This window comes from Lactuca saligna, chromosome 8, assembly GCF_052625555.1.
Source record: "Lactuca saligna cultivar CGN05327 chromosome 8, ASM5262555v1, whole genome shotgun sequence".
Taxonomy (NCBI): Eukaryota; Viridiplantae; Streptophyta; class Magnoliopsida; order Asterales; family Asteraceae; genus Lactuca; species Lactuca saligna.
In genome coordinates, this window is record NC_136424.1 from 89,695,290 (window position 1) to 89,711,376 (window position 16,087).

At 35.4% G+C, this 16,087-nt stretch overlaps 2 protein-coding genes across 2 annotated transcripts; both read left to right on the forward strand.

The window, feature by feature from the left end:
• Positions 1-6,581: 6,581 nt before the first annotated feature.
• LOC145009885 (uncharacterized protein At1g24485-like) lies at positions 6,582-7,686 on the forward strand. Its single transcript, XM_078968510.1, has 4 exons — positions 6,582-6,651; positions 6,791-7,283; positions 7,456-7,620; positions 7,680-7,686. Exons 1-4 carry the CDS (start codon positions 6,582-6,584, stop codon positions 7,684-7,686), a joined length of 735 nt encoding a protein of 244 aa, XP_078824636.1.
• On the forward strand, positions 7,640-10,243 carry LOC145012397 (putative leucine-rich repeat receptor-like protein kinase At2g19210). Its single transcript, XM_078971196.1, has 7 exons — positions 7,640-7,924; positions 8,026-8,158; positions 8,323-8,391; positions 8,474-8,545; positions 8,665-8,736; positions 8,863-9,131; positions 9,903-10,243. Exons 1-7 carry the CDS (start codon positions 7,690-7,692, stop codon positions 10,049-10,051), a joined length of 999 nt encoding a protein of 332 aa, XP_078827322.1. The 5' UTR covers positions 7,640-7,689; the 3' UTR covers positions 10,052-10,243.
• Positions 10,244-16,087: the final 5,844 nt, after the last annotated feature.

Genomic DNA, 16,087 nt, shown 5'->3' on the forward strand with positions numbered 1-16,087 from the left:
CAGTTTGGTTTCAGGTACTTCCGCAAGTAAAGGGAAGAGCTCGGGTTGATGGCATCGCACACACCACAACTTCAGTTTATCCTGGGAGTTCTTTTAGCTTTTCATAGATATGATTTGATACAGTCTTGATACAGTTTTCTCATAATAATTTGCTATATTTTTGAGATATTGACGTACGAACTTTATTTTATGATATTGACATGATGTTTTCAGTAATTATTAAACAAAAAATTTTGGGTCGTATTTTGGGATGTTACAAAAGTATACAAAGTAAATACATACATCTATAATTCATACATAAGAAAATATTGGATTTTCTGGAAACATACATTGTTATTTTACAAGGAAAAGATACAAATAAAATACATACATTTTTGGTCTTGGGTAATAGACTTACAACTTGTTTTCAAAGAAAATATCGGATTTTCTAGAAGTATACAAAAATCAGTTTCTCAAAAACATTACAAATCCTTTCCACACAAAATGTGTAACACCTGTTCAAGGAATTGATTAATGGATGCAAGTTTTTAAGATATGGTGCATGGACTCGGCGAGTTGGGACTTGGGAGATCCAACTCGACGAGTAGAGTCATTAAAAGGATCACGAGATATTGACCTTACTCGACGAGTTGGAAGGTCCCGACTTAGCGAGTAGGTGCTGTAGAAGAAACCCTAAATTTTAGGGATTGGTACCTATTTAAAGGACTTATATCTCGTTTGCAGCCTCTCTTATTTCCCCCTTTGTCTATAGAAACCTTAGTTCGTGCCTTTCCTCTCATTAAATGTGGGTGTGAGCTTGGAGAATTATTCTTGGTGCTCTTTTGGAAGGAACTTGAAGCTTTAAGAGGTTGTATTGAGTGGAAGGCAGTAGATCCGGGATTTCCTCCAGTATTATAGCTACTATGAGGTATAAAGTCGAAACCTTGGCTTTTCATTGCTTAGATCTCCTTCTATGGAAGTTTATTGCCATTATTAGCATAGTTTGAGATCATTCTTGGTTTGAGCTTATTATGAGTATATGGATCTGGATATCTCAAGGCCTTTAGGGACTTAAAGTTGCCAACTTTATCAAGTCTTGGCCCCCCTTCATGCTCTAAGTCCATTGTCAAGCTTTTAATAAGTGTTTCTAGCCTTGGCTGCTTTGCATACATGTAAAGTTTGCAACTTTATGTGGTAAATACACCATAAGTGGTTGGATATATGATTTGGAGCTTTGGATTTCACTATAAAGGACTGAACACAAGAAGGACTGAAGGGACTCGACGAGTTGCTTAGCCAACTCGACGAGTCGGAAAAGGTTTTCGGTTAAGGGTTTGCGGTCAATGGTTTTTGGTTAGAGATTTCAGTTCAGATTTTTCGACCAGGGGACATAAAGGAACTCGACGAGTTATTCTAGTGACTCGGTGAGTTGGAAAGTTATTCAGGAAACTTGACGAGTTGCTGGAAGCACTCGACGAGTTGAGGTCAACATGGACTATTGACTTGGGTTGATTGACCTTGACTTTGATCAGGGTTGACCCGGAGGACATTATTGGTATTTTGGGATTGTGACAGGTTAATCACATGACGATTATAAGTCGTTGAGTTGGTGCAGTGTGTCGGGACTTACTGGGTCTTACCTTATTAGTCCAACAACTAGAGTTTCGTCTTCGGGACTTCAGCAGTGTGAGGTGAGTTTTCTCATCATACTAATGGGTCTAAGGCACCAAGGCCAGCCCATTTTATGATAGTTGGTATACTTGATGGGTAGAGGTGCGTGGTACATTTATGTCGTGATATGTGATAGAGATAGCCTTTATGGCTAATGGTAGAGATGTCATTTATGGCTAATGGTAGAGATGGCCTTTATGGCTAATGGTAGATATAGCCTTTATGGCTAATGGTAGACATAGCCTTTGTGGCTAATGGTAGAGATAGCCTTTACGACTAATGGTAGAGGTAGCTTTTATAGCTAATGTTAAAGATAACTTTTATAGCTAATATGATACATGGTATGTGATAGAGATAGGTTTTATAGCTAATGTTATATGGTAGAGATAGCTTATGGATAACTTGATATGTTATACGGTAGAGGTAGCTGTAATAGCTAATATGATATGTGGTATGTGGTGGAGATAACTTTTATAGCTAATATGGTATGTGCTATGTGGTAGAGATAGCTTTTGTAGCTAATATGATATGTGTTATGTGGATTGAGCGTGGGTTATGCTCTGGGGAGCTCACTAAGCTTCGTGCATACGATTTTCAGTTTTGGTTTCAGATACTTCGTTTTCAAAAGAAAGGAGTCGGCTCTTTCGCAGCGCATCACACTACGTTTTTCCGCAGTTAATGATTTTGGGATGAACTCTGATAAATGTTTTACTTAACGACGATTTGAAATGTTTGAAATAAACGATATCAATATTTTAGCTATATTAAAAAACTAAAATATTTACCCTTAATTTTTTTTGGGTCGTTACAAAATGCTTATGAAATCACCAACATTCAATGTTGACGTTTTTCAAATCACTGGTACTCTCAGGAAACCAGTAGACATGTATTCAATACTTCTTAAGGGCCGACGTCATCGTTTCATGTTTACTGTTTTTAAGTCATTTGTATTCACTTATGAACAAACGGAAATTTTTGTAAACAATTTAATATTTAAATTCTCAATGTATGAATGTTTGTATTGTTATGTTTCATTACTATTTAATTATAATGATATTGTACATGAAGTCATTCCATCCGCCCCAGACGTTTCTGTTGTCCTGGTTTGGAGGTGTGACAAAACGTTCAATATTGATATCTTTTCAAAACATGAGGTGTCATAACCGATACAAAACATAAATATAAACAAATCTTACATTAATTTATACTAATGATCTACATCTCCTTTAATCTTTCAGTGTAATGTATCTTCACATCGATACCCGTGATACAAATAAACTGGGTGAGTTAGGTTGGAAAACCTGGTGAGATACATAGGGTTTTCAACCCACAATAATATAGTTAATTTCTTTATTCACATGTTCCATATTAAACATTTAATCCGATTACCCATCCCCGTTTTCTGTATTTATTTTTCCATAAGGAATTATTCTATGGGTCATCTCCTATATCGTATTCACCTATGATCACCTACATCGCATTTCTTTATATGTTTGTTGCTAATGACTTTTCTTAAGGATCATTGCCTACATCGCAAAGACAATATTGTTTCGGGGACTTTTCCAATTAGTATTCCGAATATCGTTTATATGCTCCCATCGTAACCTTTTTCAATATACAGTAAAGACCACTTCAAACAAGAGAAAAAAAATATGAAAAGAGCATTTACCAACATTAACAATAATAATACAAACTTTTTAGATTAGAATTCCAGATGTGTCCCAATCCACCTCAAACAAGAGAAAACCGGAAAAAAAAAAGAATTTATTATTTACCAACATCATCAATAAAAATACGGGTCTAATAATAAAGCCCATTTCAAAATAGAAAAAACCAAAAGAAACCAACATATGGTTCACCATGGGTTTATTTATTAGTTTAAAATAAAAAATACATAACATTCAATTAAAATCTAAGAAACATAAAAATTACGTACTCTTGACGTCATTTTGCACTCTCTTGACCATACTCCAAAACTTCGTATAGCTGAAAACTTTTGGGGCTTTCGGTGGAAAATTTCAAGAATCATTATCCTCTAGTACTCCAAAATTTGAATTATTTTAAGGGTTAGTGACCTAGAAAGGTAACGAACTTTGGTCTTTGTTAATATTTAGGTAACCATGTTTTTTTCGTTCACATTTGATCATTGAACTTGTTTGACCTATTCAAAATAAGGTAACCATGTTTTTTTCGTTCACATTTGACCATTGAACTTGTTTGACCTATTCAAAATAAGGTAATATGACCGGTAATTAGCGGTAACATTACCCTATTATGAACAGGTCAAATGTGTACGAAAAAATATAGTTACCTAAATATGGACAAAAACCAAAGTTCCTTACCTATTATGGTAATATTGGGTTCTTTATGTTAAGTGCAAGTAGTCATAAGATCCATTGATGTGAAATGAAATTGAGTTGTCCGATCTTTTGTATGAGGAGATGGTTAAGTCTTGGGCCAACCCAGTTTAGACCCAACTAGTTAGGGGTTAAGTTGTATACGTTTAAGGGGCTAAGTTGTATGTGTTTTGAAGACTGAGCAACACAACTTAGCCCATGACTAGCCGGGACTAAATTGGGTTAGACCAAGTCTAACCTAATTGTTCATTGATTGTCGGAGCATGATCCTAGCGCACATAGTCCCTAAGATGGTTCTTGTCCATTATTACCAAAACGGATAAGAAACTTTGGTTTTTGTCCGTATTTAGGTAACCATGTTTTTTTTCGTACACATTTGACCAATAAACTTGTTTGATCCGTTTATAATAAGGTAATATTACCATAATTCACTAGTACATAAATGATTTGTTGATGCGGTTAAAATAGTTATTTGATGCGGTTATTGAACCGCATTAAAAAATATCGCATCAAATAATACCCTCATTTAATAGTGCGGTTATAAAACTGCCTCCAAAATAGTCAAAACCGCACCAAAAAATAGTAGAGGAAAAATACAAACCGCACCATAAAATGATGAAAACTGTCCAAAAAAATGCAAACAACACCAAAAAAACCATCCCACCGGAAACCACCATCATCTCTATCGCGTGTTTGTTGCCGAGAACACAAGATTCACCAAGCCACACCTTTTTTATCACCATTAACAACCGGCGAGCATCTCTACATTGACCTCCTTTATAACCGAGTATAAACCACCACCAGTTGACACCATCACCATCTGCCCTACCTTTGTCGGAAACCACCATTACAGCCATAAAGAACACCTAACATCCCCAATTATCATCGTTTTTTCCACCTTTAACAAACCAAATGTAAATCAGTAAAATAAAGGAAGAAGAATAAAAATTAGTTTATCTGCATACCTTCCATCTCCACCACTAACCACTGTCAACACCGACAACAAATGTCGTGCCTTTACTGAGAACCATCGAAGCACCACCATCTCCTATATATTTCCGATCAACCAACTTATTTCACCTTAAACAAACCAAACATTAATCAGAAAAAGAAAATAAGGAAGAAGAAAACAGATATACTTCTTGTGTTGTCTATAAAAAGGGGTAAAGCACACGCAGGACACACATACTTTTAGAGGGAAATGAAAATATAGAAGGAAAACGAAATATAGGAGGGAAATGAAAATTTCAAAGGATCAACCAACTAGTAGCTTGCTTGAACATGAAAACTTTGGATAAAATTTGGATGGATCTCGTGAAGAATGAAAAATTCGAATGAAATTTTTAAAGGAAAGATTAATGGTGTGGTTGAATGTTTTTTAGTGCAAATTATTTTTTGAGGCGGTTTTAATTGTTTTTTGAGGCGTTTTCAAAATCTTTTTTTAGTGCGGTTTTGGGAAACCACCTAAAAAATGCTTTAATGGTGCGATTTTCGGAAACCGTACTAATAAAACTATTTTATGGTGCGGTTATCTTATTTTTTGATGCTGTACGCATCAAAAAATAAAAATAACCGCACTATTAAATAACTTGTGTAGTAGTGATTACCGGTCATATTACCCTATTTTGAACATGTCAAACAAGTTCGATAATCAAATATAAACGAAAAATACATGATTACCTAAATATAAACAAAAATAAAACTTGATTACCTTTCTTGATCATTAACCCTATTTAAGGGCTTTGTATGTATAAAAGTAATAAATCGGGAGGCTTCCTATCACCCCTTGACAGAACTCTACAATATATTAGAGTTGATTACTTTACTCTCATTCATATCTCAAATCAGTTTTTCTATAAAAAGTATAATGTTCAATTAATTTCTAAAAGTCTGACGCTTTAAATTTATCATCTGTGTGGGTTTCTTCTTCTTTTTTATTTTATTTTATTTATTTATTTTACTTAATTTTTATTTTTAACATTAACTTGGCAGTAACCCTCAATAAGATTATAGCAGATTAAATAACTTTATAAATCTTTTCAAAATAATTGTTTCAAATAATTTTTTTTTCATATTCAGTTCATCTTTTTTCATTTTTGTCAAGGAGTCGCCTGGCAAATGCATATTTTCCGATAGTTGACTCATTAAAGTAAACGTTAACGATCCCACTAAAGTCAGCATCCTTGATTTACTAGAACTTACAGCCAATAAACAATAAGATTTTCATACATACAATATCTTTGAAAGAAATATCAATATCATTAAGGAACAACCTCACTTATCATTTAAGTTTAACAGCGAATACCACATACAAAACGAGGATAAGCAAATTTGAGGTTCCCTTTAATCAAGTTATTCAAAAATAGACACAAGAGTATTCTTTAATTGTTATAAACTATATATTTTATTGTTACTACTTCTCATTTAACAGCGAATACCATACACATGCATGCATAAAAACGATAATAAGCAAATTTAACGCCCTTCAAGTCCAGAGTCTTCCTTTTTAAAGTCAAATGAGTTCCAGTATATACACCTCACAAATCAAGCTTCAAACTCTCACAAGTCATAATCATGGCTACACATTTCATTTTGTTTTCGGTTCTTCTCCTATCTCAACTTGCACTTTCGGTTTCGGGTCAAGGTAATCCTCACCAGAATCGTTTAACATTTTCTTCATTCATTGATAATAAAAAAATCACACATGCACCACTTGAGGTTTAAAAATCTGGCTTCACATTTACCTTTTAATATCGATCTGTTTTTTCTGAATGTGACTTTAGTGTTTTGGAGCGTAAATTGTCGGGAATCGGTGCTCTACACCGATGATAACCTAATGGTTTGGATGCCAGATGCAACTTTAATCTCAAATGGGTTTGCTCGAGTAGTTCAGTCAACTAACTCGATATCTACTGAGTTAAACTCTCTTAGAGTTTTCACCACTCGAAAAAAGAACTGTTATTCTACCCCAGTTACAAAAGGCGAAAAAGTGCTAGTTCGGGCAAGTTTCAATTATGGAAACTATGACGGATTGTCAAGTCCTCCAACTTTTGATCTCCACTTTGATGGAAACTTTTGGACAACTGTCGAGACGACGAATAGTGGGCTACAAATGTACGAAGCCACTTATGTTACAAAAGGAGACACCGTTAGTGTGTGTGTGGGTCAAACAAAGTCCGGTCAATTCCCTTTTATGTCGGCTCTTGAAGTTCGCAGTGTCAACTCAGATGTTTATAGCGAAGTTGATGTAGATCGGGCTTTGTTCTTGATTAACAGGTTTTCTTATGGTGCAAGTGGAATCATAAGGCACGATTTTCAAAAACTTTCTTTTTAAGCAGTTAACTTTTCAAATTAAGAGCCATATTATATAGATTCTCACATCCTTAGCAGTGAAAACTTCTAACTTATCGTCATCGACTTTTGACTTTTAACAACGTTTACATTTCAGATTCCCACAAGATCCTTATGACAGAATATGGAGACCCACTCTTGGTGGAACCAAGGCAAAGACAATCACAAACGACGCAATTCTTATTGACCCCACTGGAGCCAATGACCCCCCATCGGGAATATTTGCAAACGCAATTACAGTAAACAGCACGTCGGATAGTTTGTATTTGGGAACCATTTCCCCTTTGAATACTCCTGTGTCTATGACAATGTACTTCTCAGAAGTTAGCAAATGAGGTCATTTAGGTTTTACGAGACGACAACTTCATCAAGTAGTTCAATATCAGATCCAATTTCACCACCCTACAGGACCATGATTGTACGCTACCTTTATAATTACACAGTGGATTCAATCACGGATATTTCTTTAATTGCTACTACTGATTCTGACCTCCCACCTATCATAAACGCCATCGAGACGTTTAATATTAGTGGAGTTTTAACCGATGGGACAGATAGCAATGATGGTCGGTAGTATTCAATTCCGAATTTTTTTGCTTTTTGGATTTGTTAAGATAAAGTTTATTTATGATTATTTTTTATTTGATTCGTTTTAAACGAAAAACAGTTGTGGCTTTAGCTTTGTTACAAACAACATTTGATGTGTTGGGAGAATGGAGCGGCGACCCGTGTCTTCCCGCACCGTATTCGTGGGACTGGCTAAATTGCAGTAATGAGACGCCACCTCGTATAACCTCGTTGTAAATGTTCTCAACCTTGACTGGTTTTGTATTGTAAGAAAAAAAAATCTAAAGTGTTTATTTGTGAAGGGTAATCTTTTCATCACAATATCACTTACTATGTTTGTGACGGATTTATTTCCTTCACACTTGACTGAATCATATGAATAATTTAAATTTTACAGGTATCTTAACGGCTACAAGCTTTCGGGTGAACTTCCAGACATTAGTTCCATGGACGCTCTTGAGATAATGTGAGTCGACCAATTCTAACCTGTTATATTGATTGACTTTAAGCATTTTAATTTTGAAATATTTGTCTTCTCTGGTTTTCAGTGACTTGCACAATAATACATTGGATGGAGAAATTCCTAGTTTTCTTGGCACCATGACTAATCTCCAACAATTGTAAGTATATTTTGTTGTTTATGATTAGTAGTGATCGGTAACTATATATTTTATTATGATAAATTGAAGCAATAAGCAATGACTTATAAGAAAATTATCTCATTAACTTTTATTTATAGGAATTTGGCAAATAATGAGTTTAGTGGACCTATACCCACTTCATTATCAAATAACAACAAATTGAGATTAACGTAAGTTGGATAATTCTCTTAACTTGTCATACACTGTAAATAAGCTTTCATCTCATTAATTCTCTTATTTTACATGCATACACTGTAAATAAGCTTTCATCTTCCATTTTTCCGGATTTTGAACAGTGTCACTGGAAATCCTTCAGTGTGTACATCTGGTAAGTCATGTGCGATATCTCCGGGGACTGTCAATTCATCTCCGGGGACTGTGAGTTCATCTCCGGAGAGCACCACCATATCTCGCAGCAAGAAGAAGAAGAAAAGCAGCTCGTTACCAGCAGTACTCGGCACTTCAATCCCGACATTCTTTCTCATCTGGATTGCTATCGGTGTGATCGTCATTTTGCGTAAGAAAAAGAAAGCAGTCAAAGACAATAATAAGCCAGTTGCTACAGGTTAGCGTTGCTTATATATATAGTATTAATAGTATATATTTGGCCAATCGCTAGTGCCCCATTCATCATTTCTTCATTGATAATTGTGACGATGGTTAGATTTTGGGTCTAAGAATATCAATATAAACTTGGATAATTCAAAAATCCTGATTGTAATCACTTTCCAAAATCAAACTGTGATTAATTTCGACTCTATTGAAAGGGGTATCACGGAATCTGATTTGGGATAATCCAAGCACGACAGTTACAAATTCGAAACACAGAAAAATACGTTGCTATTTTGCGTTTTTGAGAGACTGATAGATTCACAAAATCAACTTCGGGTATCAAAAGTGTTAACCCTTCCCATGGAACATTCATCTTCCTTTTATAGAAGGAAGATGGCCAAAGTTGGTTGTACACAAAATGGTGCTAAATGGATAGTTACAATGGTGGTTATAAGACAAAACCAACTATCACATCATCATGATGTCATAGACTATTTTAGCTGAACCAACGCCGTGGGAAGAGCTCCTTGGACCCCGCAAGGGACGTAGTCCCTTGGAACCCCGTATCAAGGGACACTGCCTCTAACCCTCGTATTTTTGAGTTTACATTTGAGTGTGCACCCCGCACCTCTAGCTTTAAATAGTAAACCGAACTCAGTATGTCTCAATAGTAAATATAATTACACTAAAATATATTGATAACATTAAATCACCAACAACGATTTATGCTATTAATTTTGATTGTTAGTTAATCATAATAATTCGTTTTATGGCATGCATACAGCCGGTGGAGCAAACGAGAATTCCAATTGGTTGAATAAAATCGGTGAAGAAATGATGAATGGAGTGCCACAAAATTTTGGATCATCACCTTCACCGTTACTTGATGATTCTGGTAAAACTAGCGATGTGAACGGACAAACAGGAGCTTAAAACCACAATCAAGCGTAGATTTTAGTGTTTTTTTAATTATGTCTAAAATGGGACAACAATGCATGATTATGTTTGTTTAGTGGTGAGTACGTGGGGCATATTGTGTTGTTGGATATGAGGGCATATGTGTTTGAGCAATTGTTTCAACAGTAACAAATAAGAAAGAGGAACCATTCATTCTTTTCACTTTCATGAGCTAACTTGCACAACTTGATACTTAACGACCATAACTTTTATTGGCTCAAAGAGTCTACATGTCCTCGTGTTCATTGTTTTTGATGTGGGAATAAAGACTATACACCAATACACCATCTACATAGATGCTTTTGAAGACACGTAGATATAACCATATAGGCATGCGTGTAGAGACTGTACAAACAAAGAGAAAAACTCTTAAAGGAACTGTATACCACTCTCATACATGTATGTATGCCTCAAGAGTGGTTAGTTTTCCAAACATAAAAAAGATACCATGTAATGTTCAGGCCTACTAACTATGTTAAGTCAACGATCCACCTTGACAACCTTCGATCAAGAAATGTAGCCCACTTTATGTTGATTATATTTGCTTTGAATCCTTGCAAACTTGTTGCTCAAGAAATCAAATCAGTATCATTTTTTCTTGATGTAGTTTTCATCTTGTTAGCCTATATGTTGCTAGCCTATATGTTTATACGCTTTTTAGGCTTTAACCCATTAGGGTTTGGTCTTAGCTAGTATTTATTCTCCCCTTTCTTTTTTATAACCTTTATGTTTTTCTTCTAGAACACTTGTAAATTTTCTCTTTCAATAAGAATATGTCTCTACCATCATGGTATCAAAGTGGAGGTTTGATATGTTAGAAGGTTTTGTAATAATCATCTGTGACACATATTGATTGGTTGCTTCTGTTGGTTTGTTGCTCTAGTTTATTAGTGTTCACTTGCTATTGCTACTAATGTTCGTTTGATTATAGTGCTCACTTGTTGTTATTGTTAGTTTCTTGTTGTTGATCGAATTCCATGGTTTGTTGTTTGATTTCTTGTTGCTCGATTGGTTGCTTCTGTTGGTTTTTTGTTCTTGTTCTTTGATTGCTTATCTATTATTGTGGTTATTTATCAGTTGCAAACATGAATATAAATGATGATTCCGTTCTTCAAGATAGTGGTTTCCACGTGCTTTGATGGCCAGAGCCACCATATATGTGTTGGTTTTTTCTCTCTTCTTTTATCTGCGTTTTTCCACCACTTTGTCTTCCAATAAGATACCACATGACATCCACCGCCATACGATGCAGGCGAACCCATCACCATTCTGAACCTATTTGCTTGCCTTCCCTACTGACCCTTTACCTCATCCTTCCTTCACCACTTTCGTTTTGCTTCCCACTTTCATCTCCTATTACCACACATGTTACATGCTTCCAGAGGCAGAAATTGGCATTCATCACCACCGCCACCATCACAGCCAACGCCACCATGTCGATGTTTCTGGTCTGAAATGATGGTGCATGTCGACGGTTGATGTGGTTGTCGGTGCTTGAACCTTTTCATAAGCTACATCAAAAGCTCTCTAACACCACTCTTCTTCCCTGCTCTATAACCTCTTCTCCACCATACAACGCCCCCACTGTATTGGGTGGGTTTCGATGTAACTTTTCCCTCTATAGCCCGTTGTCTTCTTCAGGTATACGATTTTTATAATTTTTTTATGTTTTACTTCTCTGTCTTCTTCGTTAGTTGTCTTTTGTGTTTTTAGTGTTTGTTGTATTATGTTGCTCTAAGATAGAAATTTCCATTATGAGATTGTTATTTGGTTTGCTATAATTTCCAGTTTTGTTTTCTTCAATCGATATACATATCTGATTTAGTATTCGTTTTGGTTGATTTCATTTGGATCATATGAATCAACAATAATAACGTTTTATTGGTCAAGGAGGTTATGTTTCTACTTTAATTGGAATACATGAATACATGGAGCGAAATGCATGATTAGTTGTCGGAACTCATAAGAGGAACGAGTTGGAGATAGTAAGGCATGCTTCCAATGGCAGTGTATGTGTTCTTTCAGTTTTTCTTGAATACCCTTTTGTTGTTCATCTGATTAGCTTCCTCAACCGCGGTTACTTTGACCCTCCTTTTATCTACTCGATTGTTCCATTTTCTGCAACAAGGTGAGTTATATTTAAAATTTGACTTTTTATTTAATTTCATGAAGATTGTTTTTAGTTTAGTCATCAACGAAGCAGAACATTATAACAACTGATTTGTAGGAATTTATGTTTAACACTTTTGTTGAATTTTAATCTGCAGTGGGAGGAGAGACATATGTATATCTTTCGTTCCACGTTCGTATCAACATTGGTTTTGTTTTTACTTTTTTTGGTTTTAGTTACTTTTCATTCCTGGACAAGGTATTTATGTCTTTTCATCAGTGTGTGTGCGTAGATGGATACTCATGGAAACTAGAGAAATAACTTTAAAGAGAATCAAGTAAGGGAGTCTTTGATCAACTTAGGTTTCATATAAATTTCTAAATTGATTAATTTTGTATTTTAACGGTTTTTAGTAAAATTTCCAAGGCTTTGCTTTAAAGCTCGACATATTCACATCTACTTTTTTCACAGATTGTGTAGATAGATATTATCAATCGGTATAGCTATACCTGTTGAAATTTTAATATCAACTTAATAAAGAATTCTAAGATTTTGTATGAAACGTATAGAATTGCTCCAATATTTACAAACCATCATAACTTTGTATGTAAGTCCAACATTTATGTATAAGTTTTTGTATAGATAATAAGAAAAGGAGTTGATCATCAACCTTTGATCCATTTTATGATTTATGCACCTGTAATGAAATTTTGTAATCCTTTTGTGTTTACTTTTAGATGTTGGTGATACCCTGTAGACTGTAAGCTTTGGCTTATCAGCAGAGTGCACCAAAAACATTACACGCATTACATACATTCATAAATGAATAACTTTTTTGGAGTATATGGTGAGCAAACTCGATATAGACGACACCAAATGACCAAAGATTCGAAGTTGTGTGCTCAACTCGACCAGGAGTACAATACAGGAGTACAGTACAGGAGTACATGACAACATTGGCCGCCTTCGGGTGTATTCTTAACTATAAATGAAGATCTTTATTAAATCTCCAAAAAAAATCAAATCAACTAATTTTATTCTTTCTTATAGGCTCTTGGCTATACACCTTACATAGATTACACACAATACAACTAACACTCATTGCCACCACAAAACAACAACCTTCCCCTCACCGCCTCAAGAAATTTGGTTAGAGGAAGAAATATTTTTTCATTTTGTTTTTGTTTTTTTGTTTTGTAACTTGATTTCTCATGTTCTTCTTGATATCTTTTTAAAACGTTTAAAATATGTTCCCCTCAATCTTGAATTCAAGATATTACAAATACAGGCCCGCCTTTATTTGTTCATTTTCTTTTATAGTTTACATGTAAATGTTTAATTAAAGAAATTACATGCTTTATCAAAAACATATAAGAAGATTAAAGGTTCATTTTTTGTGATATGAATATAGATCAAGGTAATTTACCTGTATAGGTTAGAAACTATAAGTACATTGATTGTGTGTAAGGGTTTAGAAGTAGGTTTCTATAATGGGTTATATATTTTGTCATTCCATATTTGGATAGATTTTTGAAGAAAATAGAAAACCCAAACCACATGATGAGGCTACGGGTTGAACGCAATTCCTCCGTCCATTGATTGATCATGCGAGTACGCATCTAGTCAGCACATAACGATGAAAAAAGCGTTCATCCTGGATTCTCTTTTTAAAAGAAAGTTTGGAATGCATCGATATGACTTGATCTAAAATTTGATTTTGTTTATCTTGGTTTTGATGTATCCATATCTTTTTGTGTTTCAAGTATTTTGAAATCATAAAATATATGATCAAGATATATTGTTTCATATTGTTTGCGACATTTTTAAGTATTTTGTTATTTCTTATGCAAATTGTGGTGGAACTTCTTTTTTCGAGATTTGAGTTGGAAATTTTTATCAGATCTAAAACTTTTTATATTTGTTTTGCGGGGCATAGAGGCTCATTGGATTCGGGGGGGACGCGGGCACGTACGCGCAGTGTAGCAAGAGGTACGCCCAGCGTACGCGAGCAGATGCCAAACCCTAATGTTTAGTGTTTAAGACATATAAATACCCCATTATAGCCACCCCTGGCCTCCTTACCAGTCCCTCACCCTCAGGAAACCCTAATACGCCATCATACTCCATTGTTGTATGTGTTTGACTTTTTGAGCTCGTTTTTGGTGAAGAAAAGCTTGGAAGAAGAGAATAAGAGTTGGAGAAGAAGAACTTGAGTATCTTGAGCTCCAAGATTTGGGACTATTGCATCTTTTGGCACTCAAAGGAGGTATAAAGTTTCAAACTTTCCTCTTAGAAGCATATATCTAGAGTTATGAAGCTTTTGACCTTTTTAGGTCCAAATGATGGACCTTTATCATGCAACTTCAATTTTGAGCTTGGGGTTGCCACCCTTGGAGCTCAAAGTATCCCTTTAGCAGTAAAGTTTCAACCTTTAAGGCTTTTATCTAGCCATGCATGAGATCTAGCCATTTCTATGGAGGTAGTTGTTGTTATTCTATGTTTGGGCTCATTTGGTGGGTTGCAAGCCACCAACTGATCGACTTTATGGGTTAAGACGAATTATTAGACTCAGATCTGTAGTTTGGACGTAGTGTCTTAAAGGATTAAGCAACTTTGAAGAAAATGGCTTAACATGGGAGTAAGTTAGGCGTACATGCTAGTACGTATGACATCCCCAATTTCAGGGCCAGAAAAGACCGATTTGTTTATGTTTTGTTTTTATAATCAGAGTAATCGTTTAAAGAAAATTGTTGCGGAATTTGTTCCCAAAACAAAATATGATAAGAATTTATCAAAACGTTTCTCAAAGAGAATGTATTTTCATTATCTAACAAAATCTCAGGATGTCATGTTCCGATACAGACACATAAGCATAAACAGAACTTACATTTATTTACACCAATGATTTACATCTCTTTTAATCTCTCAGTGAAATATGTCTTCGTATTGATACCTATGATACAAAGAAAGCTGAGTGGGTCAGGCTTGGGAGCCTGATGAGCATATAGGGTTTTCAACCCACAATAATACATTTATTATTCAATCATCAAACAATCAACCCAAATACTCATCCCCATAACTCCTTTATTTCTTAAGGGTTTACCCTAAGAACCAACTATCTTTCATTCATTCATTCCTAAGGATTTACCTAAGGAACTGGCACGAAGTCCATTACTGCCAAAGTTTATCTATCAGATAGTAAATCCATAGCTATCAGGCTCTAACTCCATAATCACCAAGGTTTACTCAACAGGCACGAAGTCACATCGTCACCAAGGTTCATCAAATAGGCACGAAGTCACATCCCCACCAAGGTTTTACTCAATAGGCACGAAGTCGCATCGTCACCAACTATTCCATCTACCCATGTTCTACCTAACATTTTAGTAGATATAAATACAAACACAATTTAAATCATTTAACACCCGTATAAAAACATCAATTTCAAGCCCATCTTAAATAGACAAACAATATATAACACATAACATGTATTTCATAGTTAATACTTTATATTTATGTGTTAGAAGAAAGTAACTATACACTCACTTGATCAGAAGATGAACGGACAGCGCTACGGCTTGTAGAAGTAGTATTCTTCAGTGAAACCGAGAGATCTTCACAAAAATCGGGCTTCTTGCGGGTAGAGCTTCGGCTCGGAAATGTCACTTCTCGGGATCTTCGGGGATTGCTTCGGGGGCTCGGGAATGATACCAGGGCTTCAGGGTATTTCGTGCACGCAAAACGATGCAAAAATGAGAGAGAAAGGAAGAAATGAGCAAGGAAATTCGGCTGCCATCGACTTCTATTTATAGGGGCTGAAACCCCGATTTACGCATGGTGTAACCCAAAATTACGCTGGGCGTAGTTCGGATCAGGCCGATGACTCCTCCCCCTTCGGATAA

What these genes read in the sequence shown, in the direction of transcription:
- LOC145009885 (XM_078968510.1), top strand. Translation starts at nt 6,582, where the DNA reads ATGGCTACACATTTCATTTTGTTTTCGGTTCTTCTCCTATCTCAACTT. An exon ending in ACTTTCGGTTTCGGGTCAAG is followed by an intron (nt 6,652 to 6,790) that starts GTAATCCTCACC and finishes ATGTGACTTTAG; the next exon opens with TGTTTTGGAGCGTAAATTGT. An exon ending in GCTTTGTTCTTGATTAACAG is followed by an intron (nt 7,284 to 7,455) that starts GTTTTCTTATGG and finishes TTTACATTTCAG; the next exon opens with ATTCCCACAAGATCCTTATG.
- LOC145012397 (XM_078971196.1), top strand. Translation starts at nt 7,690, where the DNA reads ATGAGGTCATTTAGGTTTTACGAGACGACAACTTCATCAAGTAGTTCA. An exon ending in AACAACAAATTGAGATTAAC is followed by an intron (nt 8,737 to 8,862) that starts GTAAGTTGGATA and finishes GATTTTGAACAG; the next exon opens with TGTCACTGGAAATCCTTCAG. An exon ending in TAATAAGCCAGTTGCTACAG is followed by an intron (nt 9,132 to 9,902) that starts GTTAGCGTTGCT and finishes GCATGCATACAG; the next exon opens with CCGGTGGAGCAAACGAGAAT.